Source organism: Panulirus ornatus, chromosome 3, assembly GCF_036320965.1.
Source record: "Panulirus ornatus isolate Po-2019 chromosome 3, ASM3632096v1, whole genome shotgun sequence".
Taxonomy (NCBI): Eukaryota; Metazoa; Arthropoda; class Malacostraca; order Decapoda; family Palinuridae; genus Panulirus; species Panulirus ornatus.
In genome coordinates, this window is record NC_092226.1 from 13,145,124 (window position 1) to 13,171,394 (window position 26,271).

General features: G+C 37.9%; 2 protein-coding genes across 2 annotated transcripts in view; one reads left to right on the forward strand and one right to left on the reverse strand.

Moving 5' to 3' along the window:
- The window catches only part of Elp2 (elongator complex protein 2), a 30,170-nt gene extending 21,924 nt beyond the window's left edge, over positions 1-8,246 (forward strand). Inside the window, exons 9-14 of the mRNA XM_071684059.1 lie at positions 202-385; positions 517-666; positions 2,887-3,052; positions 6,639-6,793; positions 7,416-7,667; positions 8,025-8,246. Of these exons, the coding sequence (XP_071540160.1) occupies positions 202-385; positions 517-666; positions 2,887-3,052; positions 6,639-6,793; positions 7,416-7,667; positions 8,025-8,233 (1,116 nt within the window). The 3' untranslated portion in view covers positions 8,234-8,246. The remainder of the gene's footprint in view (positions 1-201; positions 386-516; positions 667-2,886; positions 3,053-6,638; positions 6,794-7,415; positions 7,668-8,024) is intronic.
- A 4,060-nt stretch (positions 8,247-12,306) lies between these two features.
- LOC139760644 (uncharacterized) overlaps positions 12,307-26,271 on the reverse strand; it is a 185,804-nt gene continuing 171,839 nt past the window's right edge. Inside the window, exons 3-4 of the mRNA XM_071684072.1 lie at positions 16,032-16,174; positions 12,307-13,750 (exon numbers count right to left, since the gene is read on the reverse strand). Of these exons, the coding sequence (XP_071540173.1) occupies positions 16,079-16,174 (96 nt within the window). The 3' untranslated portion in view covers positions 12,307-13,750; positions 16,032-16,078. The remainder of the gene's footprint in view (positions 13,751-16,031; positions 16,175-26,271) is intronic.

The following is a 26,271-nucleotide window of genomic DNA, read 5'->3' on the forward strand; positions in this document are numbered from 1 at the left end:
ATTGATGAATGGGTTAAGGATTATGTGAATGGAATGGAATTGTCCATGATATCCATGAAATCAAACTGCTCAATTACTTTTTTCATAATTCTCTCTTTTTTTGGGTAATTTGCAATAATATTGGCTATGTGCAGGCTCATGGTGGTAAAATGATCTCCCTTTGTAGTGTTAACAGTAGATCAAGGTGATATCTTACTTCAGGTTGTGTGGCATGAGGTTGGCCGCCCACAGGTCCATGGTTATGATTTGGCTTGCATATGCAGCCTTGGAAAATATAGTTTTGCTTCCGGAGCGGAAGAGAAAGTTATACGTGGATTTGTTGCTCCAGCTAATTTCATACGCAACTTTGGTCAGATCTGTGGTATTGATGTCCAAGATGACGTAGGTGAGAAATTGTTTGTTAATTATCTATTGAGTAATTTTTTGAAAATAGTGCCTTAAAGTATATATTTTTCTTTGGATAGTAAATATTCTAATTATTTGAAAATAGTGCCCTCTAGAATGTATCTGCTTCAGCAAAGTGTGAAGTTGGAGAGGGAGCATCAGTACCATCATTGGGTTTGTCCAACAAAGCAGTTATGATGGCAGACCTTCAGGAAGAACAACAGATCCAAGATGAAGGGAAGGAAGAAGTACAGGCATATTTTAGACCTCTCACTCTTTTTGGTTAGTAGGATTAGATTTCATTGTCCATTCATGGATGGGATTACAGTTGATTTTTTTAAGGAAAGAAGTGAAAGTGTTGTTGATTGATTATTTAGGATTTTTGACATGGCTTAAGGCAAGGTGCTTTAGGATTAGTAGAATGCTAATATAATGTTAGTGTATAAAGGCTTAGGAGATAAAAGATAATGTTTGAATTACAGAAGTATCAGCTTGTTGAAGTTTCCTGGTAAGTTGTATGTGAGAGTAGTGAATGAGACAAGTGGGGATGGCATGCATCAGATTGGGAAGGAACACTGGGGCTTTAGGAATGACAGGGGATATGTGGATCATGTGCTTGATTTGAAGAATATGTGTGAGAAATACTTAGAGAAGCAGAAATATTGTTGAATTGTCTCTTAGATTCAGAGATATTGATATGAATGAAAATGGTTTATATATATTTGGTTACTTTATCAGTGAAAATATTCCAAATATGTTTCCCAGAACATAGGTAAATTTGTTTCGTAATTCTTTTGCTTGCCACACTCATTGGCAGTTGGTACATATATTATATGCTGGTTCTCTCTACCTGTACTCAGTCTTGATAATGTGATTATACACAAGTGCTTGACACTTTGTATTTTCACTTTTTCTTGTGGTTTTACCTGCATCTTATGTATGCTTAATACTTTTGTAATTTTTGCATATATGTATGTTTGTATTTATATATCATGGGGTAGGGGAGAAACAATTAAACCAATGTATTCCTTGCATGTTGTAGGTATCTTGGGAGAGAGAGAGAGAGAGAGAGAGAGAGAGAGAGAGAGAGAGAGAGAGAGAGAGAGAGAGAGACTGGAAACCCTCCCTTTCTTTTATTTCAATTTCTCAAAGATGGAACCAAAGAAGAATCCAAGTGAGGAGTGCTCATCCTCCTCAAAGGCTCAGGCTTGGGTGTCTAAATGTTTATGGATATAACCAAGATGAGAAAAAAAGGAGAGATAGGTGATATGTGTAAGGATAGAAAACTGAATGTTCCTGCTCTGAGTGAAACAAAGTTCAAGGGTAAAGGGGAAGAATGATTTGGAATTGCCCTAGGAGCACATTTCGTGGTTGGTGAGAGAACAAAGGGAGGAGTAGCATTACTGCTGAGGCATGCTTTGAGGGAGTTTGTGAGAGAGTTTAAGGAAGTAAGCTTTACATTGATGTAGGTAAAAATGAAAGTGGATAGTGAGAGATGGGTGATTATTAGTGCTTATGCACCTGGCCATGAGGAGAAAGATCCTGAGAGGCAAGTGTTTTGGGAGCAGTTGAGTGAATGTGTGTGCAGTTTTGATGCAAGAGATTGGGTATTAGTGATGGGTGATTTAAATACAAAGTTAAATAATATGGGAGTTGAGGGTATAATTGGGGGACATGGGATATTCAGTAAAGTGAATGGAAGTGGTGTACAACTTATGGAATCGTGCTGAAGATGGACTGGTGATTGGAATAGCAGATTTTAAAATGAGGGACATACATAAGTATATATAAGGAGTAGGAAATATTATCACCTGCATTGTTGGAGTATATTTTAGTTGATAGGTGTGTAAAAGAGAAAGTTTTACTGAGAGGGGCAGCTGTTGGGATGTCTGATCTCTACCTTGTGGAGGGGGGAATAAAGATTTGTAGAGGTTTATGGAAAAGAGGAAGCATTGTCAGTGAGAAGAGAATGGTGAAAGTAAGTGAGCTTGGAAAAGAACTTTATGATAAGAAATACCTGGGGAAATTGAGTGAAGAATAGCAAAAGGTGAGAGAGATGAAGCTAGAAGAATGGGTAAGGAGTGGAAGGTATTTTGGGAAGCAGTGATGGCAGGTGCAAGAGATGCATGTGGCATGCAAAAGTTGGGAGGAGTACAGATTAGAAAGGATAGTATGTGGCGGAATGAAGAAATAAAGTTGCTAGTGAAAGGGGAAAGAGAGGTGTTTGGAACTCCCTCAAGGGAGTGGCCAAGGCAATAGAGTCACCATAACTAGTGAACTCCAGTGCCATTCTTTGCCTTTAGTGCCTCACCCTTAAAAGGCCGTGGCAGAGGGCAATTCTAGGGCAGTGTTTGCAGAGGGTCTTATGTAGTGTTCCTGCTGACTACTTCTACCTAATACTTTTGTGCTATACTTTGTAGCAATAGATGAATAAGATATAAAGTGATATGTGGTGTGTTTTAGTGTCTGTAATTTCTTATTACCATGTGTTGTTATTTTCAGCTCCAGCAACAGAAGACCAGTTAATGCAAAATACACTATGGCCTGAAGCTGCCAAGCTGTATGGTCATGGCAATGACCTAATAGCCATGGCTGCTTCATCTGATGGGACAATCCTTGCATCCTCATGTCGAGCAGCTAACAATATAGATGCTCAAATAATCCTTTGGTAAGTTGCCTGTTTCTCTTCAGTTGTTCTCTGGGCCAGACATAGCATGAACAATTCTTCGAATCATTATATTTTCTCCTTCTACAAATTTATGAATAGATTTTTCTATTCTGAAACTTTTTGAAGAAAATATGGCCGTCTTTCATATTTGTTCATTGTCATCTGCTAATATTGCAGTACCATAAACAGATGAAGGAATGGCTACATTTGCTCACATCTACTTTCTATCTTCGTGTATAGTGCACCAAAACCAGAGACTCCTTTCCACAACCAAGCTTCACAGATCTCTCTTTGGTTTCCCATAACTGCTTCAAATGCCCTGGTTCAGCCCATTGACAGCATTTTGCCCTCTGTATACCATATTGCTCCAATTCGCTCTATCCCAAGCACTCTTTTCATCATCCTGCACATTTGGGCCCTAAGCACACAAAGCTTTTTTCACTCCATCCTTCCACCTCCTCCATGGTTCCCTCCTTTCCTTGTTCCCTGTACTTTTGAGATATATACCCTTCTAGGAATCTTCTCCTCACTTATGCTGTCCATATGCTTAATCTATTTCAGCATTTCTTCATCTCACTTATACATACCCCTCTTACTACCACACCTCTCTCTTACCCTGTCATTTCTTATTGCCTTCCACACACCACATATTGACCCCAAACATTTCATTTCCAACATATTCAACATCTGTATTTTGTCACGTAAGGCTTGCATTCATACAACACCAATTGGACTGCTGTATAATCAAACATATCCATCATTGTCCTCACAGACAGTGAGTACTCTTTCCACAGTGCGCCTAGGACCTTCACTCCCTCAACCATGCTGTGGCTCACTTCAGCTCCCATGGTTTCATTCGCTGTCATGTCCACTCCCACATATCTAGAACAGTCCACATCCTCTAAGTTCTCTTCATTCATATTCATATACCAAATAACCTGCCCCTCACCACTGCTGAATATAACTGTTTTTTCCCATATTTCCTCTCAACTTTTCCATTTCACACACTCTCCCAACCTCAGAAACCAGCCTTTGCAGTTTTTGCTTAAATCTGCTGTGAGTGCTGTGTCATCAGCATTTGTTATGTGACTCACCTCCTAAGGACCTTCACCCCAGACAGACTGCAGACTCGCCCAACACTCCAAAACTATTGCATATACCTTCCTCACCACCTTATCCATAAATAGATTAAACAGTCACCGTGACATCACATACCCCTGCCATGGATTCACCTTCACCTGAAAACACTCACCTTCCTCTCTTCCTGCCTGCGAACACATCTTAAAGTCATGGTAAAAACTCCTTGTTGTTTCTAGTAGCATTTGGAAGACCCTCCACAAAGCATTCCTATCAACCCTATCATATGCTTTCTCCAGATCCATAAATGCCACATGCAAAGCCATCTGTTTCTCTTAAGTATTTCACACATTCTTCAAAGCAAACACCTGATCACCACATCCTATACCACACCTGAAACCACATTCATCCTCTTCAGTCTGATGCTCTATGCATGCCAACACCCTCTCAATCACCCTTCTATGCAACTTACCAGGTACAGTCAACAGACCCTTGTCTTTGTAATTCGAACATTCTTTTTTCTCCTCCTTGCCTTTATATAGTGGCAATGTTCAGGCATTGATCCAATCTTCAGGCACCTGAACATATTTCATTGTTACATGGTGACAAAGATTTTCAACAGTCCTTCAAAATACTTAATCCATATATTGTTCAGTGGATCTGTGCTTGTTACTGCTTTCCCATTTCTCCCTTCATCAGTTTTCCTGTTACTTTGATTGTCTCACTCTGTTAACTTCTTACAAAACAATATTTTATTCTTCCTGGAGTTTGTTGATACTCACTAACCCCAACTCTTGTCTGTCCTCGTACTTTTGACCTCATGCTGCATTCTCTTTACATCTCCCTATCACTCGCACTCCTTCCCTGGGACTGAAGCCATTGACATTAAAAGTGTAGTACACTACTTTTGTTAAAGAACAAGTTCCTTAGCACTGAATTTCTCTGTTTAATTGATAAGATTCTCAACCTGTCTGCCTATCAGTTATCATTAACAGTATTATCTAGGTGTCTGTTCGTCTATCATTAATCCTCCATTTTCAATTCCATGAGGTGGATCACATCAGACAGTTTCCCAAGATCACTCAGATACATCCTCAACCTATGTCCAGTGTATTAAAGTGAAATGAGCTTCCATGCTAATGTAAGTCCCTCTTGTTTTTCATTTTGCACAGTTTAACTCATCAGGTGAAACAAAATTCTCCTACTCATCAGGTGAAACAAAATTCTCCAGTTATGCCACTTTCCCACGCTAAATACATGGTGAGATTCTCTTTATTAGATAACCATCCTTCTGGATAGCTTGGAGGGTTGAATTGGAGACCCCACCTCTGAATTTGTTCCTGAAAGAGGTGTATGTATTCAGTTCATTTACCTCATGTGAATGGAAATGAATTTGTAACAATAGATGATCATTTTTCACTGTTGTGAAATCAGTTCTTTTAATGCAACCTAGTTTAATGAGTAAAATTCTCAGACCAGTAAATATGATTTTTGATGTAAAGTTGTCTCATGAATAAAATTCTTGTAGTCCAGTCTTGCAGTACTGTAGAGATATGTCATTGTGACATAGAAGTGTAGTGTTGCCAGACTTCACCTGCCTGAGCTAACTCTGTGAGTGAAAAGTCATTTTTAGCAAGATTGTGCCGTTGTCATCTAATGAAACAAAGTACAGTCTCATCAGATATCTTCTTGCTTGGAAGGGGTCCATCATGATCCAGCTACTGAGTGTAATGCAGTCTTGGAGCAGCATGAGTCCCTGGGAAAGGGATTCTTGGGTAACACCAGGACCCTTTCTGAAAGGGGTATTGGAGTAATATTATGATTGATATTATTGTTATTATTATTATTATTATTATTATTATTAGTATTATTATTATTAGTATAATTATGTTTATTATTATTATTACAGAGAAGCGCTGTGTTATAACCAGAGTAACTGTAGGATTCTGATAAATACAAAGTAAATGACATAACTTTGCTCTGTCCTACATGTCTAACAGTATGGGAAGGGAGTCTTACACTTGTAGGCCTGGGATGCCAGCTCCTGAAATTACTCTGCTAACAAACTACCTCTTAAACTATTATTTACTGTCATCATTCATTATATCATAACTTAGCTTATTCCATTTATACACTGATGATAAGAAAGTGCTTATTTATATCTTATCTGTCTTGGTTAGTTTCTTTTTCTTTCCTGTTATTGCTTTATCTTTGTATCTCACAAAGAACTCTTCACTGATGAGATTGTCTGTCATACTGGTTTAGAAGGTTTCATGTTGTGATGAAGTCTTCCCTTACATTTCTCTTTTTGATGAATAAGCAAATGTATGACTTATAACCTCTCCCAGTAACTCGTATGTCATATATTAGGTATTTCTGTTTTTGGCTTTCTCAGAAAAAGACAACAAGCACATGCCTGCATTGCCATACGAATGATGATTATTACAGTTTTCGTAGTGATTTTTTATTATTGTTTTAATGATGATTATGCATTGTCATATAATTTCAGGGATACAGCAACATGGCACAAGTTAGATGTTTTATTTAAACATCGCCTCACTGTCACACAGATGGCCTTTTCCCCAGATGATAAATATCTACTGTCTGTATCACGTGATCGTACTTGGACAGTATTTAAGAGAGAGACAGTTGAGAATGGTGCAGGTACTGTTTCTGTGTATTGAATTGTTTTGAACCTACTTTGCAGAAGTTTGATTGAACTGTGTTGTATGGGAAACACAAAAATGTTAGTATAAAAATTTAATTGTCATATATAAAAAAAATTGTTATAGGTAGCATACTGCTAGTTATGACATGAGGAAGTGAAAGGCTAAACAGCAGTTAATCATCAGAATTGGGTGTGATAGTTGAAGTTCATAACAGGAATTATCTATACAATTATATAATGATATTACCAGATTCTGCCTACATAAGGTTACACCATGAGTGAAAAGTCACCTTTGACGAGGCTGTATTATTGGAAGTACGGTTTTGTCAAAGAACTTCTCACTCCAAAGAACTCTATATTTGCCTGCCATTGGAAGTAGCACGGTCTTGGGCTGCAAGAACCTTTAGGAATGTCCCAAGTAACACTACACTCTTCTAGAAACTGGGCTTAGATTAATTATAGATAGAAGTATAATGATGGAACTTTTTTGAGATGCAATTGACATCTTAAGGCACTATACATATATATTTGTTAACTTTATTTGGCATCTGTACATATGTTTTCATTGTTCTGATGTTATTTACAGCAGTTTGTAACAGTTTTTCACACATTTTTCAGGGTTCACTTACAGAGAATCTGATTTTTCAAGCAAAAAAGATACCATGCATTCACGTGTTATTTGGTCATGTGCTTGGTTGCCTGATTCACATCACTTTGTGACTGCATCTCGAGACAAGACAGTTGCATTATGGGGTCTGAAGGATAATTGCTGGGTGAGGAAGGCTATCCTTAATGAGTCAAATGAGGTGACTTCAGTAGCAGTTACTAGAAACGTTAACAAGAATTCAGAGAATTTTCTTTTGGCTACAGGTAAGATTAATAATTTTGCCATTGTAAAAGTATTAGAAAAGAGAAATTTTTGGATTCCTTATATATCTGTATATGCACCTTTCTATCTATCATATGCTTTCTCCAGATACATAAAACTACACAACTTCAGGCACCACAGATTGAGCCTTCAGGGAGTACTCTTTGCTAAGTTTCGTCTTCCACTTTCAGAAATTGAGATACAAGGAGAGGAGGGTTCCTGGCCCCTCTTCTTACCCTCCTTTTACTTTCCTTTTTTGAGATGCAGGAAATATGAAGGCATTATTCCTCCTATCTTATTCTTTCGAAAATATATGAAGTAAAAATGATTTCATGGTATATTTGCGCTTACTTTTTCAGGCCTGGTGAATGGAGATATCCATATAAGACAGTTCAACTCAAATGAGGCAGTATTTTCTGAAGAGATTCTCCAGATATTCCACAAACACCAAGACACAGTGAGACATCTCCAATTCAAGCCGGCATTAGAAGAATTCAATGATTATACCACTCTTGCATCTTGTGCAGATGACAAGAGAGTTCACTTATATGAAATCAAAGCTAAATAAATAGTTACTTACATTGCTTTTGATCTCATTTCTCTCCTCTACAGTCTACCCCATGAGCATGAAATATATTTCTCAGGGATATATGGGTCATGATCTTCCAGCATGAGTAATGTCTGATAAGGAGGCATCACCTTTCACTCACCCTTTGTGAACAACTTAAAACATGATTGTAGCCACTCACTAACCCTTGGCTAATCAGTGGATGACACCAAGATGAAGTTATATACCTATTCAGTTCCAGCCAGAGTTCATAATTCAAGCTGTGCTGCTATCAGGCTGGCTTTTTCTACTCCATGTATCAGTATCCTTTTTTTCTGTCTTTTCATACTTGTTTGCAGTTTAAAGTGTCAGCAAGGTATTGTAAGGAACATACAAAGAATAGCCTCATTTGCTCACATTTAATGTCTAGATCATATCTATAATGCACCAAAACCTAAAACCCCTCACCACATCTAAGCTCCACAGAGCTTTTTGTTATTTCCCCCTAACTGCCTCATGTATCTTGGTTCAGCCCATTGACAGCAATGTAGCCCTCTGTATACCACATTGCTCAAAATCGTTCTGTCCCTCACACACCTCATACACCTTCATTTTCAGGCCCTGATCACCCAAAGCATCTTTCACTCTTTTTATTTCTGTTGTGTAGTTTACTGAGAATGAATTCTTTCTTTCTATCTGTGATATGCATCCTCAAAATTGATGCTTGCCAAGTAGATGTTGCTGTCAATGTTGTAGACGAGTTTTCTGGTGGTACTAACAATGATACACTTGTTATTTGTCATGTAGATGCTCATGATGTACTGAATAGGAGATTGGAGGAGCTATTGGAGAAATATTGGCAGTTTATTCAATGTTTTTGAGATAAAACTAATAATATTATGATTTCAGTTCTTCCCAGGATTGGCATGTGTAACGCCTTCTGTAGTAAGGCATTCAGTCTAAATAATAGATTAGTGAACCTCTTTTAACAGGAAGGAGTTAAGTTCATAAACTTATAGCAACCTTTTTACATGTAGTCTGCTATGTTTATGATGGACAGACTACACCTGCATGAAGTGGGAGTTGTGTGTTTGGTATCCTCATTATTGAGTCTACGTGAATATTTTGGTGAGAAAAATGAAACCCATATGGAGCAGACCCATCCCCCTCTGTAAGTATCTTTCCAGATAGGTCTCAGTTTTGTCTTAGAATTTTTTTATTAATGCTTGGAGTGTGCGAAATAAAGCCTCGGAGTTAGTGACAACAGTGTTAGAAGGAAATTATGATATGATTGCCATTTTCGAATCTTTATTAGATATCAGCACAGAGACTTCCTTTCTGAATACTCAATTCCAAGGTACATTCCTTTTAATAGGGATAAAGGAAACAAAGTAGGTGGTGGTGTTCTGCTTTTTGTAATTCAAACACTCACCTTTGTCCCATTTGCCTTTATACAATGGCACTATACGTGCATTTTGCTAATCTTCAAGTACCTCACCATGATCCATACATACACTGAAAATCCTAAATAACCACTTCATCAAACCTCTTGTCATGACCCTTTCACTTCATATACTTCCTGACCCAAACACCCTACATCTGCCACTCCATCATCAAAAGCATTCAACAATCCTTAATTACTCCGTATGCTCATCGCTGCATATTATCTCTTACCCAATTGTGCACTTTATTGATGTTTCCATCTGTTCTCTTGTTTTTCTAACACTACTAACATCCTTCCAAAACATTTTTTTCCTTAAAGTTTGTTGATGCTCACTCACCCCAACTCTCATTTGCCCTCTTTTTTCATGCTCTGCACTTGGGTCATTTTTTCTTGTACATCTTCCAAGTTGGTCCCCTTATAAACAGTGAAACTGTTAAGAGAAATTTCTGCAGTGGATATGCACAGAGAAATGTTTAGAATCATAGGTCTGGTTAGGGACCCACCCACTGGGTAGTTATGTTGAAATATGTAAGCTCCTTTCTAAGGTTTCATTTTTCAGTCAGGAAGTGAGAGAATAAAGCTATCCTTTGACCAAAGCTGAGAAACAAAATAGAAGAGAATACAATATGGGATGTTCAGCCAAAAGTTCAATTGGTGGATGAATGTTCAGCCTAGAGATTGAATGGTGGGTGGGCACCTCTCCCATCATTGGAAGTTTACACAGTTGCTGCTCATGAATGGTTGGGCTTCCTTACAGATAAGGACATTAGTGGGCAAGGATACTGGTCCCAACCCTTAAACTATTACTTAACAATTAATGGCACAGCACAGTTCCCTCAAGAAGTAAATCCAAAGAAAGGGATTTCAGTACCTTCACACAAAGGTCCATGATGTTTTGTTTCAGGAGTGCAACAGCTCAGTTTTGACCTTAGCATTGTGTACACTTATAAACTAGATCAAAAGAGGAGTTTGATTTTGGTAACATGCCATTCAAAGGGAGCCTTAAGTGCCAAGTCATTTATCCTGAGCATTTTAGATGGTGACAAGAGTGAATCCTGGACTGTGAATTTGCAACAACAGCTTATCACATATTGCCAATTTATGTCCCCTCTCCCAGATCCATTTGCAAACAATGTAGATGTGCTCACTTTGGCCTAAAAGCAGTGGATATATCTGCCTTTTTCATCTTAGAAGATTTTTTGGTAGCTTTGATCAAACTGGACAACCGCTTTATTCAGTGGGTCATCAGTACCTCCTTTTTTTGTGAAACTACCTTTGTTTTCAAAGTCGTTTGAGAAGTCCCATTCTGAAACTCTCCCAGATAGCCAATGAGATGGTGTGTGTGTCACTTTGCAAATTTATTTTCTATTTATGCAAATTTATTATCTATTTATATTGTACAGGAAGAGAGTTTTACACTTGTGGGGCCCCTTCTCTTCAACATTCTTTGTGAGTACAACTTCATTTTCTGTATGCTGTTAGCATTAAGCATGCCTTCATTCATTATATTCAATTCATCCATTACTCTTAATACCAAAATATACTTCTTCACATTTTTCCTTACTAGTTACTTGCTTAAATTTTATGATAAGATCTGGTTGTTCTAATCCTACATATCTCGAAGAACTTTTCACTTTTAGTATCATCAGTCAGTCCCAACAGCTTATGGGTTGGTACCATGTGACCCCTCACTCTTTTCTTCCAAGGTGGGCAGAAGGCCTTTTGCCTTCTCCTCTCACTCAGCTCACATAATTCTTGTACCATCTTTGTTGCTCTTCACTGCATCTTCTCTGTGAGCCCTTTGTGCTTCTTTAGGTACAGTTATCAAACTTGGGAATATATCCATATCTATGAACCTGAATGCAGTTCAAATATTTCCTAGCAGACAGTTAGTTCCCTCACCTGTTCTCATAAGGTGAGACTATTGACAGGTTAAGGACAATGTTGTTTCCGTCTTTCTCACAAACAGATTTCTGCCAGATGATAATCATATTGAGGCCTTCTTTCTCTGAGAACAATGCTCATTACTTTACATTTACATTAACAGCATGCCTTTGTTAATGAATAATTGCTTGAACAATATATCTCCCAAATCTTGTAGCCCTTACAAGATAAAGCCAGTTTGGAGCCATCTGTCCTCTTTGTAGTAATTTCATATGATCTTATTGAGCAAATCCTCCTTACCCTGTAAATATTTTTATAAGACTGTATGGGTGAGGGCAAGTGAGAGATTGCATCAAAAGTTGGGTTTGAGCCTGTGAAGAGCATGTATTTAGGTTAGACTCTTCTCTTGTCCTTATCCCATTGCCCTTCCCACCCTCCTAGTGGAGATTGGGTCATTATTTGGTGTCCTTTGTGACCTTAGACTACCCTCATGGCAGCTGAAAAAAGGGACTTTGTCCAAGGTGAGTTACAGATCAGCAGGAGATTATCACATTATTTTTCAACAGAATTTAGAGACTTTCCTTAGGATACATTGGTTGAATTTTTGCATGCATTAGAAATGATTGTCTAATAATTATGTATAATTAGTCACATGTCCTCCCTGCCTTAAATATATGACAGCTGTAAGAGAGGGCAAGAAAGGAGTTTAGCTTAACAATGTTTTTTACAAGCTCAAAGCCCCTTTCAGATATAGAAACAAAAAATAAACTGTTCAGATTTTATTGGTGTTCTTGCCATATACACATTCTAAGCTTAGTAAAAAACATAGGCTCCCTAAATGAGTAGATTTCAGTTTGGTGTCTCATCTAAGAAAAGTCTTTAAACTGTGAAACAAAATTAAAGTAGCTTTAAGTGTGATACCTAATTTTGGAAAAGTAACTATATTAAAACACTTTTCAGCTTTATAGTCACAGTATTAAGTGGAATTTAGTTATATCTACTATGATAATGGACTGGGAGATGGCTCTATATATTTTATTAGATCTAATTCTTCAAAGGATATTTCATCATGATACAGAGAAGATAAATGTATTCAACTTTATTCTTAAACAAACACTGAATGAGCATAAATAATCTACTTACAATGATTTTAAAAAGCTTATGATATATCTATACAGCACATTTTTTCGCTGAAAATAATTCCTTAAAGTACCAGGTGATTTTGTAAAATCTCTTGATTTGTTTGAGCAACATCTAAAGAGTCATGCATCATCATTAAAGATCTTGTACAATGGAAAGAGGAAATTTCAAAATACAGTCATGCATCATTATTAAAGATCTTGTACAATGAAAGGAAGGAATTTCAAGATACCTACAACTAGAGATACATTGGCCTAATTAAGTTGTTATATTTTTGTGTTCATTTAATAATTCTCTGATATTTACCATGATTTTTAAAACATTATCATATGTCTTCAAGTAAACAATTGTGAGGCTAGTCAAAAGTCTTTACACAGTAAGAAAAATATGTTTACAAAGATATATTTACATCTAATGTGTAAATAGGAAGACATGTCCAAAATAACATGATTTTAAAATTCATTCTCAACTGCTTAAAGTAGATACAGATCACTACTACAGGCCTAATCTCATAATATTCTAGTCTAAACTTTCAAAAACATTTTGAAAGACCAACATATTTTCAATATATATATATCAGTAGCTTATATGCTGCCACACTTTCAGCTTTAGTCATCGCCACAAATTCCAATACAGACATGAAGAGATTTCAAATTCATTTATCTTCTTCATATTCATTCTTTGTATTGAATTCCAAATAACGCATCATTTCCTTCAGTTTGAGACTGAGCATATTACTTTAAACATATAACTGTCCTTGCAGTGGAGAGAGGTAAGAATGACAAAGAATCCATTGATACTGGCACAAGATTAAGATTCAAGATTATTTAATCACGTTAAACATTCATGAATCCCAAACAGCTAAAACAATTAATATGCTTGAACAGTAAACTAGGATGTCAGGTAAATATGCATAGCGTGAATACTTTAACATTCGGCACACTTAAAAGTAAATTAAGATGAAGTCAGATGAATGAACTCTGATTTTGTTAATGTACAAAATACAATGTCATAACTTTTTCGTAACTGCTTGATTTTCTCCATAATGAAGAATGTACTCAACCTCGAACCTGAAAAAGAAAAATTAAAGTCATGACAAAATATTAACTTCACCTTATGACATATTTTGTCGAGAGGATCTTGCAAGAATATTTATCCATTAACATAAGATACTGCAGTCACTGCACATATCTAGAAAGCTCTTAAGGTTACTAACAATTTCTTTTGATCATATGTCCAAATTGTCTTACCCATTTGTATATATCTTCCTTGATTTTACAGCTATACATTACTGCACATATCTTTAGTGTTGAATCGTTCACTATCTCTGCATCATCAAAATTGCTCAGAGAAGTTAGAAGTGGGCAACCAGAATATCATTAGGTCTTGATGAAAAGGGAGTATAAGGAAGTAAAGAAAGTAGCAAAACAGATGGGGTATGAAAAGGAGCTTGTACATGATAAATTGAGTGATGCTTTGGGAATCTAATTAATAAAAGCAAAATGTGAAGCAGGGATAGTCTTGAAGCAGTTTAATAATGCATAATTACAGGCTACTGAAGTGGTGTGTAGCAGTATTGGTGACGGTTATGGAAGGAGAAGTACAGCACACCGAACTGATAATTTGAGAGAGATGGTTGAGGATAAAAAGGGAAATTGGAAACAAAAGCTGAATCTGTCAAAGAATGAATGAAGGGCAAAGATTATAAAATATAAGTCCAAATTAGAAAAACGAATAAAAACATGGTAAGCACAAGGAAAGTACGTAAGAGATGAATACAAGTAAATAGAATTTGAAAGTAGAATAACGAGCTATTTTGGAAAGTAAATAGATGTAGCAGGAGAAAGTGAGACACAGAATCATTCTCAAATATCAGTTACATTAGGACACAGACAAAGTGGTGAATTTGGTGGTGAGGAATGGAAACAAAATTAAGAGAGATCTGGAGAGTGCACAGGTAACCATGAAATAATGATTGTTTGCATGACATCAGGACAAAGGTGGTAAATGTTCCAACATATAAAGTTAAAGGGAGTAAAGAGTTGCAGAAAAATAAATCTTAGTGTAACTGTCAATGTGAGGAAGGATAGTGGTTATTCATGAGGACACAGTTCACAGAAAGGACAGGTAATTGTTGACTCAATGGTCCATGAAGAAGTTATCTGCTGGAGGACAGAATAGTATCGAAAGTTCCTGATCTTAGAGATGGAGACAGGTTAGTAAAACAGAAGGCACCTCCTACCCATTACTCCCTCTGGTTCAACAGCCAAATGAAAAATTAGCTAAGTAGCTCCATGTAGTATGTGGAGTCTCTTCCAACATGAAATTTTTATAGGAAAGCATGAATGCTACCCAGGTACACAGTCAGTGTCCTATACAATCAGCTTTTATGTGGTACCCCAGAGCTTTTTCATTCAATGAGTAAGAACCTTTTGGGATGGTATTGTACCACACAATTAAGTGATTGCAGTGAATGGAACTGTCAAAAGAAAGTAAAGGAATAAATACAAAAGCAAAAGGGTAGGACAGTTACACTCAAGGGTAGGCTGTTGATAATCTGTTCCTCTCCCTATGTGGCAAAACCTTGGGCCTCTTTCTTCCTTACATTTTTCCTAACAAATACAACCTGCCCCTTATTATAAGACACATTTTCCAATTCTTTAAAAGCTCAGCTCACTTTTTTTTCCTCTTTTTCTCCATTTCTTGTGCCTCTTTGTTGATACTTTATTCATGGCCTGGCTTTAATGAGATGTAACAGCGAGGAAGAAATCACATTTTGTGAATGTAAGCTAGATTTATAAAAATAAAGGTTCTTGGAAGTGATCTAAGTTGAAAATCCAGCTAGATTACAGAGCACTACATACTAAATGCAAGAAAATACTGAGACAACTCATGTAATTGTGTACTTTTTCATTAAAACTTACAAACACCATACATTTACATAACTAATATTTTTTGTCTCATGTCTTCATGTTCTTTTTCACTTCCTTTCTTTTTCATTTACCTTATTTTTTTTTTTTTTTGCCATTCAGAATCTGGCCTCAAACAGGACTTCCACGGAGAAAATAAATTATGAAAAAGTCAAATAGGATTTTAGAAGAGAAAAAGTAATGGTTGACCTAAATAAGTATCATGACTGAAATGACTATGTAACAGAAAATAAATGGTACTATTAAAGAAAAAATAACAAAGTAAAATAATTTAACAAAAAGACTGCCCTACTTATATGAGGTAATGTCTGAATACAGTTCAGCTTGCTTAATCCTTAAACAAAGAAAATGAACCAAGTTCTAAGTATGTTCTAGGTCCTTCTTGAAAAGATCTTTGACAAAGAAGCAGAATCATACAAACTTTTAAATCTGATGCCATTCTGTCTGGAGCTCTGTTCCTGGAGAAAATCAGAAGTAACGAAGGCCGATAGTGTCACACTTAACAACATCGAGTCGATCCTGCAATGATGGTGTTGCCATTTCCTTGTTACTGCTGTTGCTTCCCTGTTGGTCAAACAAGATGAAGGATTTGGTAACTAAATTTGGTTTAAGAGAAAAAGGTTAAATGCAATCATAAATAACTGTTTCTTTTTAAAGGATATACTCTAATAGTTATGCATCTTACTGGGTAAAATGGAAGTTAGGTTATATGGATATTAAAAATTGATAACTATAAAAAGTTTGTTTTTTCAACTAGTGAATTTTCTAATGACAACATAATAAACCTGAACACCCTGGTATACAGTGTTACATGAGTCTGTACTAGCACATAAATGTCCTAACGTTATTTAAGTTCATAAACAGCAGTAATCTCCAGACTGATATATAATCCAAAATCTAGACTATTAATAACTGATATGTAATCAAGGCAGTCGTCAAATTACAAACAGGTTGACAAGTTATATTAATAAATGATAGAATAACCAAGTGAAACCCCAAGTTAAAGTTGTATGAGAGACTATTCTAGGTTATGTGGGATCCATTAGTTACAGTGAATAATAGAGTATCAACTGTCAATAGGGATGGAAGGCCTCATACACTATGATAGCAATAAAATGTGAGTTTGGATAAATCTAGCTTCCAAAAATCTTATAATAATGAAGTAAATACAAAAACAAAATCAGCTTTTAATTCAGAAGAATTAAAAACCAGCTGACTGATTAGACAACATATATGACTTATGTTCAAACATTTCAAACAGCCTATTTGGTAGCAAAGTGCTTCAACTTTTTTGATAATTGTAATTATCTGAGGCATCCAAATTGTATTTCAGTATCTTGTATACAAGTATAATATAAGGAAGTTGGCTTCTTTTCCTGTGATTCTTATGGCAACAGCAGCAATTAACCAAATGCATGAATATGAAATATGAGTAAATAGATTTTCTTTAAGGTTCAAAACAGCTATTCATCACATATTTCTACAGTTCATCAGTGTCCCACACCCAACTAGAAGTTGTGTTTATCCAAGAAATGTTATGGTAATCAAAAGTATGTATATGGGAGTGAATCCATTTATGAGTACACCTAGAAATCTCATGTGTACCCACATTTTCTTGCTTCCAGGTGAGAATTTGGGCTTTCTACGCCATGGAATAGTAAGAGCTGAACATCTTGAAGCACAGATGGAAGAAATACAGTGCCTAGAAGAATAATTCCCAATATGAAGTGGCAGTCAGGAGGAGTAAAGAAAGAACATCCTTTCCGAAGGATAGCCTGAGGCATGAGGTGGGTGCTTACACTGTTAGAAACTAGTTTCAATTACTAGATGTCACAAAATTTCACCCTAAGAGTGTCATATGCTTGTACCCAAAATAAACTTTAGCCTGTATCGCCTTTGAAAATATATGACAGTAGAAAAGGTTTTTTGTAGACACTGTATATGTGTGTATTTGTGTACATATCTGTATATGTAGGTATGCATGACTTTACATAGATGCATGTAGAAAAAGATGAGAAAACATTACCTTACAACAAAAACCCAGACCTGTTGCTTTCCAAATATATATATATATATATATATATATATATATATATTTTTTTTTTTTTTTTTTTTTAGCTTTGTCGCTGTCTCCCGCGTTTGCGAGGTAGCGCAAGGAAACAGACGAAAGAAATGGCCCAACCCACCCCCATACACATGTATATACATACACGTCCACACACGCAAATATACATACCTACACAGCTTTCCATGGTTTACCCCAGACGCTTCACATGCCCTGATTCAATCCACTGACAGCGCGGCAACCCCGGTATACCACATCGATCCAATTCACTCTATTCCTTGCCCTCCTTTCACCCTCCTGCATGTTCAGGCCCCGATCACACAAAATCTTTTTCACTCCATCTTTCCACCTCCAATTTGGTCTCCCACTTCTCCTCGTTCCCTCCACCTCCGACACATATATCCTCTTGGTCAATCTTTCCTCACTCATTCTCTCCATGTGCCCAACCATTTCAAAACACCCTCTTCTGCTCTCTCAACCACGCTCTTTTTATTGCCACACATCTCTCTTACCCTTACATTACTTACTCGATCAAACCACCTCACACCACATATTGTCCTCAAACATCTCATTTCCAGCACATCCACCCTCCTGCGGATGGAACCATGGAAGCGGAAGTGAGCCTCTGTATGGGAGAGAGGGCGAAGGTTCTAGGAGCGTTGAAGAATGTGTGGAAGGCGATAATGTTATTTCAGAGAGCAAAAATGGGTATGTTTCAAAAAGCAGTGATTCCAACAATGTTATATGGTTGTGAGGCATGGGCTATAGATAGGGTTGTGCAGAGGAAGGTGGATGAGTTGGAAATGAGATGTTTGAGGACAATATGTGGTGTGTGGTGGTTTGATCGAGTAAGTAATGAAAGGGTGAGAGAGATATGTGGTTATAAAAAGAGTGTGGTTGAGAGAGCAGAAGAGGTTGTATTGTAATGGTTTGGTCACATGGAGAGATGAGTGAGGAAAGATCAACAAAGAGGATATATGTGTCAGAGGTGGAGGGAACGAGGAGAAGTGGGAGACCAAATTGGAGGTGGAAGGATGGAGTGAAAAAGATTTTGAGCGATCAGGGCCTGAACATACAGGATGGTGAAAGGTACGCAAGGAACAGAGTGAATTGGAACGATGTGGTATACCGGGGTCGACGTGTTGTCAATGGATTGAACCAGGGCATGTGAAGTGTCTGGGGTAAACCATGGAAAGTTCTGTGGGGCCTGGATGTGGAAAGGGAGCTGTGGTTTCGGTGAATTATTACATAACAGCTAGAGACTGAGTGTGAACGAATGGGGCCTTTGTTGTCTTTTCCTAGTGCTACCTCGCACACATGAGGGGGGAGGGGGATGGTATTCCATGTGTGGCGAGGTGGCGATGGGAATGAATAAAGGCAGACAGTGTGAATTGTGTGCATGGGTATATATGTATGTGTCTGTGTGTGTATATATATGTGCACATTGAGATGTATAGGTATGTATATTTGCGTGTGTGGACGTGTATGTATATACATTGTGTATGGGGGTGGGTTGGGCCATTTCTTTCGTCTGTTTCCTTGCGCTACCTCGCAAACGCGGGAGACAGCGACAAAGCAAAATAAATAAAATAATGAATATATATATATATATATATATATATATATATATATATATATATATATATATATATATATATATATATATAAGTTTGACATATATGTTTGGGTGTGTGTTTAAAAAAGGGAAATAATAAAAACGGAGCTTCCCTGACAAAGCTCGTCGAAAACTGATTGCAAATTGTCATAATAACTTAGCCAACTAAACAACAAGGATTAGAGGAGTTCACCAACTATATGTATAACTATCTATTCCCTTCCATTCTTTCCACCTTCCCTTTCTATCCTAACTCTTATATTCATCATCCTCTTCACTTAATTTTTGTAATAATTCCAAAACTTTTTACTGCTGCCAACATTTTTAGATAATTCATATTTGGCTCGGACAAACATCACACTTCATACCATCACACCCATAATATTTCTACATCTTGCATACATACACCTACGGAAGATGTGCTTGTGCCGCCTCGAGGCTGAGATCGAGTGTCAGGAGCTACCCACAGGGCTGATTTGGATCGTTCAAGGGCTGGCGAAAAGTCTGGGAAGGTGCATCAGGGGCTACCTGTAAGGCTAAGATGGCGTGCCAAGGGCTGTCCACAAGTCTAGGATGGTGTGTCAAGGGCTGCCTGCAAGGGTGGGATGGAGTGCCAAGGGCCGCCCTCAAGGCTGGGATGGTGTGTTAAGGGCTGCCCTCAAGGCTGGGTTGGCGTGCCAAGGGCTGCCCACAAGTCTAGGATGGTGTCAAGGGCTGCCTGCAGGGCTGGGATGGAGTGCCAAGGGCCGCCCTCAAGGCTGGGATGGTGTATCAAGGGCTGCTTACAAGGCTGGGATGGTGTCAAGGGCTGCCCTCAAGGCCGGGATGGTGTGTCAAGGGCTGCCCTCAAGGCTGGGATGGTGCCAAGGGCTGCCCTCAAGGATGGGATGGTGTGTCAAGGGCTGCCTTCAAGGCTGAGATGGTGTGTCAAGGGCTGCTCACAAAGCTGGGATGCCCACATGGCTGGGATGATTGTCAGGTGCCACACACCAAGATTGTATAACTGTGAAAGATTATAATCAGCGAGCAAGTAACATTTGCTTGCAAACGGGGTAAGACAGGAGACAAAGAAGCTATTTATGACCAAATTTGTGTGCTTCTACGCGCAGTCATGAATACAAATTCGTAGGCAAACAATTTACTTAGAATAATTCAAAGTACATTTTCTTAAAACGGGATTGCTGTTTACTAATCAGAGCAGTAGGGAACGACACCGTAATACGTTGCATCTGTACCTCCTTTGTTACTTGTATTACTCCCTAATTTATCTGTTCGATATCTAACCTTTACCACACTTTTCTATGTACATGTCTGATCTTTTCCAATGCTCAGAGTTTACCACACTTATTTCTTATGTTCCTGATCTCGTCAACTACCTCAAAAGAGCCTCGAAAGGACTGTTGCCGCTTGCACTGATTTATGCCCCAAAAAACCAGACAGCATGGGTTTAGGGAAAGATGGTCATGCCTAATAAAAATCTTTAATCGCTATAGAAGACTGAGCTCCGGTTTAGACTAGTTGATCGGTGTTTGGTTTGTGCGGGCCTGGGCTGCTGACACCATGCAACAAAGGAGACTAGTGAAGATGGTTATAGCCAGGCAGGAGGACAGAAAATTATCTAGTTAAAGGTAACAGAGGACGCATGTAAGTGATGTTATCTCGAACTGGGATAGGGTTACCAGTAGGGTGCTACAGAACGTGAAGTTATCTCGAACTGGGATAGGGTTACCAGTAGGGTGCTACAGAACTCGGCCGTGGGACAGTTGCTCTTCGAGATTTGTGTTAAGACTTGTAAAAAGGACTAGACTCATACCCAAACATCTTTGCAAATGATGCTAAGAAAACGGGAGAAATTATGAGGAAGATTTCACAGTTTACAAATGGACTTAGGCTATAAAGTTGGTCTTAACCATGGCTGTGCTATTCAGTTTTGGTAAATGCAAAGTAATGGGAACGTGATACCGAAAAATGGCCTTGATATGAAGACAATCTAACAGGAAGCAAGCAGCAGAAATGTACGTGTGTGTGTGTGTGTGTGGGGGGGGGGGGGGGGAGCTTGAAGTTTGACATACCTAAACTGTCGCCAACACATCATGCCAGAACTGTATCTGAGACCTAACCCTCTACTGGCTAATATTGACATTAAGTAGCTATATGGTTAAGATAAGATTTAACGCGTTTATTCATAAAGAATAAAAGACATGCATTGGAATATGCCTCTCAGTTTTTAATCACGGCATTTGCAAAAGACAACTTTGGTCACTACATTTACAAAAGTACAAAATCTAATTGGACACCCTATAGGATTGCAACACAGATGATTCCTGAAGTAAATGAACTGAATTACAACAGGGAAAGATTAGAAAGCATAAAACTGTTTCCATGGAAAAAGTAATGGGATACCTGATCACAATTTCCAGCTACTAAACCACTTTCATGATTTCGACAATGTACAGTTTATTACCTGGGTTTCCTCTGTGTTACAAGGAGAGTCTTACGCTGTGTTATCCTGTATTTTAACCTTGTATAGACTTACCATGTCTATAATGAATGTACACACGCACACCCACCCACACATGCACACACACACCCTAGCCTCTGTAAATACAGAGCAACCAGAGATCGTAACAAGAAACTATGCATTAAACATGCTAGAAAACGGAAAGGAAGTAGTAGATGAATGGAATAAGCTGTGATGAAACTGTGAACATTGACAGTGTACTAAAGACCAGAAAGTTGTATGACAGCCGATAACTGAGGGGTTCCACTAGCGCAGACCTCCCTACCCTTACTATATGTAGATAATTACATTAAATTCTGCCACAAAGACATACATAAACACAACCACGTAAAACCAAATGAATAAACAAATGCCGATAAGTACACTCAGAGGCTACAAACAAACACACACGTATAAACAGCTGCGGTGGTCGTGAAAGCGAGGAGGGGGTGGAAATGGGTTGGGGGTTACCGGGAGTGGGTGGTAGTGGGTGAAAGGGGGAGTTGGGGAGACGGCGGGGGAAGTGGAGGCACCAGGTGACGTGATAATCTTTCCCATTATGCCTCACACTTGCCAACTTCAGCTCTCCATCATTTCCACTTCACGTCCACCTCACTAGTAACTACACTACACTTGTCATCGCTTATCCCTAAACTTTTTAACTCAACACTCATTAATGGCTTCACCTTATGTACTCCGTACATCTCAACTTCTCGTTGCTGTCTCATGCTCATTTCACGTCTGCCTGTCATTTTCTCTTTACTTCATCATAATTCCACCTCCACACTCCCCCCCCCCCTCACTACTCATTCACATACACCTTATTGATGAATTTTCCTTAGTACTGCCTCACGTTCAATTCATTGTTAGCTTACACTTGCCTCATACTTCAATATTTTCTTACACATTTTCCTGGACTGTTACCTTACACTTGCCTTAAACTTCACTGACACACACACACACACACACACACACACACACATATATATATATATATATATATATATATATATATATATATATATATATATATATATATATATATATATATCGTACACATATTCGCTTTACATAAGACACCTCATCTTATACTGACCTCAATCACCTGTGTTCCGTAAGCTTACCTTAATTTTTTTTACCTTAATCTTGCTTCTTACATAACCATCACATTCTTACCTCTAAGTTGCAACACTTATTTTACATACTCTTGCAATTTTCATCAAGACGGAAATTTCTATTTACGCGTCTAGAAGCTTTCTGATGATTCCATTTTACTAGTTGAAGCTGCAAAAAAAAAAAAAAAAAAACTGACCTCAAACCGTTTATAACCTGTTAACTATGGCTGGAGGATTACTTTGAAGATTGTAATACCACATCTCTCATCATTACGTAGAAACGAACATGGTAAATACGACACTGCGCCGCAGATGGATTGGACTATGCTACGCTAACGACTCATGAATGACCCAGGGGATGTCTTACCAAAGTCACCATTACTTAATGCAAAAGTTATACATTATATTTGACAGATGGAATGAAATATAAGAATTAAAGACTACACTCCTACATTTATCGGGTCCCTTGAAGACTAGTAAGTAGTGTGTACAGTAGTTGATCTGAAGCGTACGATAATAAAGACTGAAGCGTACGATAAAAACGACTGTAAGGCAGCAGATGAGGCAGGGAAGAACCGAGCTCAGTGTTATTTGTGTGTGTGTGTGAAGCAAATAGTCGACACCAGCCAGTGATACCTATCGACATCGAGGACTCGGCCACTCAGGAGACAGGTCCACACCAGAGGTTATGTCTGTCCACGACTGCCTCACCGATCATGAGCACAACAGAACAAATGGTAAATTTTTTTTATCGAGTTATTTTTTCTATTTTCCTTTACTTATTCACTCATCAATCATTTTCTAGCATGCTTCATGTTTAAACTTACTCAAGGTAGGCTAGGTTAAGGTAATATTTATTTTGACTTAATAGAAGCTGTTTTCTGGGTCACATTACTGTTTGCTAGAGTTGGGGGGGGGGATGGGTAAGGGTCATTGGTGTGACTGCTCAACCAACCACTTTGTTTGGGATTCAGATGGGGCCGGGTATGAGCTCTCCCGCGACCCCGGTGGATTAGTGTAACTAAATTTGATGTTCAGGTGCACCAGAACTGATATTTGAATGAAGTTATTTGGAAAAGCGTTAAACGAGTTGAAAAATCTGGTGAAAAAGTGGATTTTGTTTGTAGATAGCAAAATAGTATATACCCTCCCAGGTGCGGAATAGTCGGTAAAATAACCACTGCGGAGACAAAGTTTAGGCTGCGTTGAGTTAGACGTTACATTACGTTCAGTTTTTTATGTGAGCAGGGAAATGTCGTGCTTCTTACAGTCTGCTGCCACGTCAAACGCACAGAACAATATTCATTACCAACTTATTATCGTGACAGAGAACAGTAAACACAAAGGCTGTTGAAAGACCTGTTACTGAACAACAGTGAACTGATACTTATGATAATACGACTATTGTTCGCAGATTTTTCCATCTAAATTATGACTTAACAAAGAGAAACTCAAAACTGTGAAGCTATCATGTGTCATAGCTTTTAGCTTTGTCTTAAGCTTATCTGTATCATGATTCCGTAATTTCTATTGATAACCTATAAGAGAATAGTAATTCGAATATAAATCTGTACAACATCCAGTCATAATTTCTAACACATTGCCTTTAGAGTCAAGTCAAAGGCCAGGCTATCATATCTTAGGGTGGTACCGTCACGTTCAAGGGGAAAACATTATAATCAAAATGTTTCCTAAGGATATATATGGGAAGTAAAATAGGCTATAACTATTCAGCCAAACAGTAACAGCAGGTATGAGGTCCTTCCACATGGCGGGTCACTTTGGCCGAGGATTCCTTCTTCCCGTCAAGTTACATTACAAACGGCCTTGTCAGTTAGAAGAATCCGAGGTCATTATGACCAAACCGGTTTAGCTGATGTTGGACAACATGACTTCCTCTGGTTGAATGAATCCCGTGGTGGTGTTGATAACGGTTAGAAAGATCTCTCTGGTACTGAGCTCTCAAAGTGAAACATCGAAGCATTGCAGGTCACATCATTCTATCCCGGGGGATCTTTCTCCTTGACAAGTCACATCGCATGTGACGTACTAAGTAGAAAGACACCTTTGGTAGTGTAACTTGCCGGATAGAAGGAGCCCTTGCGTTATGTGACCAGCCACTAGGTCTCAGCTCGGTAGGATTATTTCCCCACTATGAAGTGCTCTTTCGTGCCTTTATAGTTGCGATGGGTGGAATATTACGTTCGGTTATTTCCGTCATTGTTTCAAGTGAAGAAACCACCCCTCCACATAGTGATCAGTGTCACATTTGTGCTATAACCTACATATCTGATGTAATCAATATATTCCTAATGTTTGAAGCAGATTTTTTTACTAAAAGTTTGCCTTTTCTTATATGCGTAACTATTATTTTTCTGCAAAGGTTATAGAAAACAGGAAAATAAATTTTCAATTGTAATTTAATGTATATCAGAAGTGTAACCAATTTTTCAATTTCTGAAAATGTACGAAAAATTTCCCTCTTGAAAGTATTGCAAAAATTTTTAGCCAAAGGAAAAGCAGGCACATAACTGCTAACTACGTCTGATATTGTCAAAAAGCTTTGGAATTCTAAACATCCAGACAACAAAGAATATAACATTTCACCCAGACGTTAGAGCATATCTTTAATGCTCCCAGTCGTCTCATTTTGTCCAGCATTAAATGAAGTCGAACCCGAGATAGGCTTCTCCCATTGATCGCTTCGAAGCTTTTCAGTTTTCAAAACACAATCCCGAGTCTTCTCCTTATATGAATATCAATTAACTCGGAATAATAAATTATACACCATACTGACAAGAGTGACGGAGTTTGATTTATTGATTATTTTAAAATTACCTGCCACGTCAATAGCACAGTGACGAAGAATTATTCAAGAAGTATATACACTTTACATATCATTTACCATGAAGTTTGGGAGAGCCAGGCGCTTGTAGTTAAATCTAAGACATAAAAATCTAAATGTGGGATGCAGTGAATATCATTACAAGAGTCTTTTCATAATATCTTCGTTCTGACCCGGAATATACACTGCATTGAAATAATAGATTGTAGCATATGAAAATAACGTGGACAACGTTCTGACCCGGAATATACTGTATTGAAATAAGAGATTGTAGCATATGAAAATATCGTGGACAAAAAAGAAAGGCTATATAAATACTTTCTCTTCATTTGTGAAAGTATTGTTGACAGTCTCTTTGGTAGCGACCCCTGCCACACTGTTCACCCTCGGAGCATTTTGTTACGGTTGAGGATTTGTATTGTACCTCTTATGACAAAACCTGCAACCATGTAACTGTAACCAGTTTATGATAGTCTGTTTTCATTAACCTGTGCAGTTTTAAATATACAGTAAAACGTCAA